We start from the raw sequence: 3,089 nt of genomic DNA, 5'->3' as shown, positions 1-3,089 counted from the left end.
CATGATACAGGGAAGAGCTTGTGTAACTTCCCCTGTTTACTTGAGCAGCAAGCATGCAGTATGGATTGTGGATCTTGACACCAGAGAGCAGCCTGGGGATTTGTGTTTCCCTCCTTCTTGTGGGAGAAAGGAAAAGTGTATTTTTACAGAAAAGAGACCGATCACTGGTCTAGTATGTAGTTTATATTTGTTTTGATTTAGTCTTTCTAAAGTAAAAGCTGCTGCTCCAATATGATTAATAATGCTGCACCTATGTAGTATAGTTCTGTGGTACTCGGTGAATATTATGCATAATAGGGGTGAGTTAACAGGGATGTTGGAGAATATTTAAGATGTTCAAATGAGAAACTGGAGAAGGAAAAAAATGGCAGGATTGTATTAGTTTCGTTTTGCAGACTGACTTTCACATAATTGAGTAGACTGGTAAAGGAAAGCTATGTAGGAAAACTTGGAGCACTGAGGCTATGAAAATCCAGGAGGAAACTTCAGGCATGAAGGGGGAAAAGAAACAGTGGTTCATGCAGGAACTGGAGTGGTGAGGGCTGTCAAGAATTCTCTATTTAGGCTTTGAAATTTCACCAAGAAAACTATATTGCTAGGATTGAAATTAAGTGGAATGTATTGCTGAAAAATAACATTTAGTGAATGGGATCATGGAAAGGAAACCAAAGGTGGAAATTTTTCTAAGGGACAGTGGAAAATATGGTCAAGTATTAGATATGTGAGAAAGAGAATCATAGTGTTTGAGGATTCATCTCCAAGATGGAGATCAAAAAGGTAAGCAAAGGATGACACTGCATCTGGAGCCCTAAAAAAACCCCAGCCACCACCTTATCCAGCCAGAACCAAACCCACTCCACTGGTGTGTCTATGCTATGTTTTATAAATCAGGAGAACTTTAACTTCTCTAGGAAGTACAAAAACTTAGACAAATTAAAAAGGCAAATCAAACTTCAGAGTAATGGCTAGGATTTCCAGGCTAAAACTTTATTAGCAGGAACATGTTAACTACTTGATTCTGGAAACAAGTTAAAGATGATACAGAAAAATTTCAGCTTCAGTAATAAATATAGAGTATGTCTCTTTAGAAGGTGTTTAATCATATCTAATCTTATATACTTAATATGCAATATATTTTTATCTGCAAATTCCAGAGTTAAGGCTTTGTAAGAATTGCATTGCTTTCTCTAGGATAACTGAAATAACTAGATAGCATGTTTCAAATCTTTGTTTTTCTGATTCACATCTCCCTTATTCAATATTAAGTTTATAATTACTACATTTCTTCTTTTTCCCTGCAGAAAGACACTGCAAGAGAATTACCACCTTTCAACCTCCAAGCAGTATTCTCAGAATCCAAAAAGAAACACGACCAACTCTTAACTACAGGTCATCCAGTAACATTACAGAACACTGGTTCTGACATCACCAGTCTTTCTATTTCCATTATATTTAGGCTTGCATTTACCGAAGAAACGTACCACTACAGTATAGCTATACTTGTACTTCTGCTACTAATATTACTTTCCTTATATTTTCTTTGATGTCACTGTTTCAGTGTCTCCAGTGTAAGTGCAGTGGTGTTCCCATCACACAGTTTTTTCCTCAAAGTTTCTTCATTGAAGATTTCAGTGTCAGTGGCTTGGAAAAGAGGTTTTTAAATAATACTGTCAATACATGTCTTCTAAAGGCAAGTTCTTGTAAACTTTCCAGCTCTGCACTCAATAGCTACGTATGCACTAAACTATTTGTACAAGGCTGTTCTATGTTACAAATGTTTGGATTCTTCTTGGTTTTGTTTTTTTTTTGAAAATGGACCTTTGCTACAGCAATATTAAAAAGTATTATGAAATCCAAAGGGGTGTGGTATTTAATTACTCTGACACTAGCACGTCAATAAGGTTTTCTGAAACAGTTTAAATACTGATGCATTAAGTGTATGGGAATTTAAAGTTTTTCTCTCTCTTAATGTGTAATGGGAAGACAGTAGTCACAAATTCTATTTTACAACTGACTTGTTACAGTTTTTGCCTTTACCTAAGCTACTACACGTAATGAAAATGAGTGATTGAACCAATTAGCATTTCCTTACCTTATTACAATATGGGCATTCACCGAAGATGACATTAAAACTCTGTCTGCTAGAAGGAAGACCTTGTAGCCACTGCAACACAAGTAAGTGGATTAAAATTCACATTTGTTTCATATAAAATTTAAGAACGATCTCTTCTATGACAGAGTTCATTTGATTGACATCTGACATGGTGCGTGTCTGTGGAACCACAAAGTGAGGCAGGTTCCCTTCCACAGGGAGCTAAGTTATGAATTGTGAGTTAGAAGACAAGAGAAGGACAGTGTCTGTTGTAGTGCTCCTTAAAGGACTTTGCTTCATCTGAAATTTAAATGGGCAATGCTGCTTTTCTACAATCTGTGAGCAAGTGTGTCCCATTAATTACCTCATATAGGCAAGCCTGATGAAAAGGTTGCCCACATCGGGGATCATCGCACACTTGATCTGGAGTAGTGCCATCGAGCCGATAGGCGTAACAGATTCCACAGTCCTTAGCAAAATCCTTAAAACACAACATGGTTTAGCTTATAGTGCAACTGCAAGGGAGAAACAGGGCTGGTAAGACTGAAAACATACACTGATTTGTCTTTGCTTTTTTATTACTTAGAATTACTAAATATTTTTGCCTTCAATATATGCGTTTATACCGTTATGGCATAAAGATGCCATATGTACAAGACTTTGCTAGGTCATATTTTATCTTCTCACTGATTTATGTCTAGTCTGACAAACATTTTCATACTTTTGGTCCCCACTGTTTTACTAAACACAATGATTTTTCGTTACATGTGGACATTAGATACAAGCCCTCAGTCAGACTTCAATTTAAAAATTTCATAAGTGAAAGCAAAGCTGGTAATCCAGTGTTACAGCATTGTCAAAAATTAATTCCTAGTTTGTTTGAAATGCACCAGTATTTGGATGGCCTCTTGTCCCCTCTAAGCAGCTCTACCTAATTAGAACTTAAGTCATCAACATCCATAACAGAATGTTTGGATTTTCCACATCTCATTAGCTA

The 3,089-nt window shown here is 36.4% G+C and overlaps 1 protein-coding gene across 1 annotated transcript in view; it reads right to left on the bottom strand.

Moving 5' to 3' along the window:
• Window positions 1–1,605: 1,605 nt before the first annotated feature.
• Window positions 1,606–3,089, bottom strand: part of FANCL (Fanconi anemia, complementation group L) — a gene marked incomplete at its 5' end in the record, with an annotated part of 4,595 nt that continues 3,111 nt past the window's right edge. The window contains 3 exons of the mRNA XM_010189580.1: window positions 1,606–1,641; window positions 2,093–2,164; window positions 2,457–2,573. Coding sequence (XP_010187882.1) covers window positions 1,606–1,641; window positions 2,093–2,164; window positions 2,457–2,573 — 225 coding nt within the window. The remainder of the gene's footprint in view (window positions 1,642–2,092; window positions 2,165–2,456; window positions 2,574–3,089) is intronic.

Source organism: Mesitornis unicolor, unplaced genomic scaffold (genome assembly GCF_000695765.1).
Source record: "Mesitornis unicolor isolate BGI_N332 unplaced genomic scaffold, ASM69576v1 scaffold15388, whole genome shotgun sequence".
NCBI lineage: Eukaryota > Metazoa > Chordata > Aves > Mesitornithiformes > Mesitornithidae > Mesitornis > Mesitornis unicolor.
Note: the sequence above shows the minus strand (reverse complement) of the source record. Positions and strands in the feature narration are given on the sequence as shown.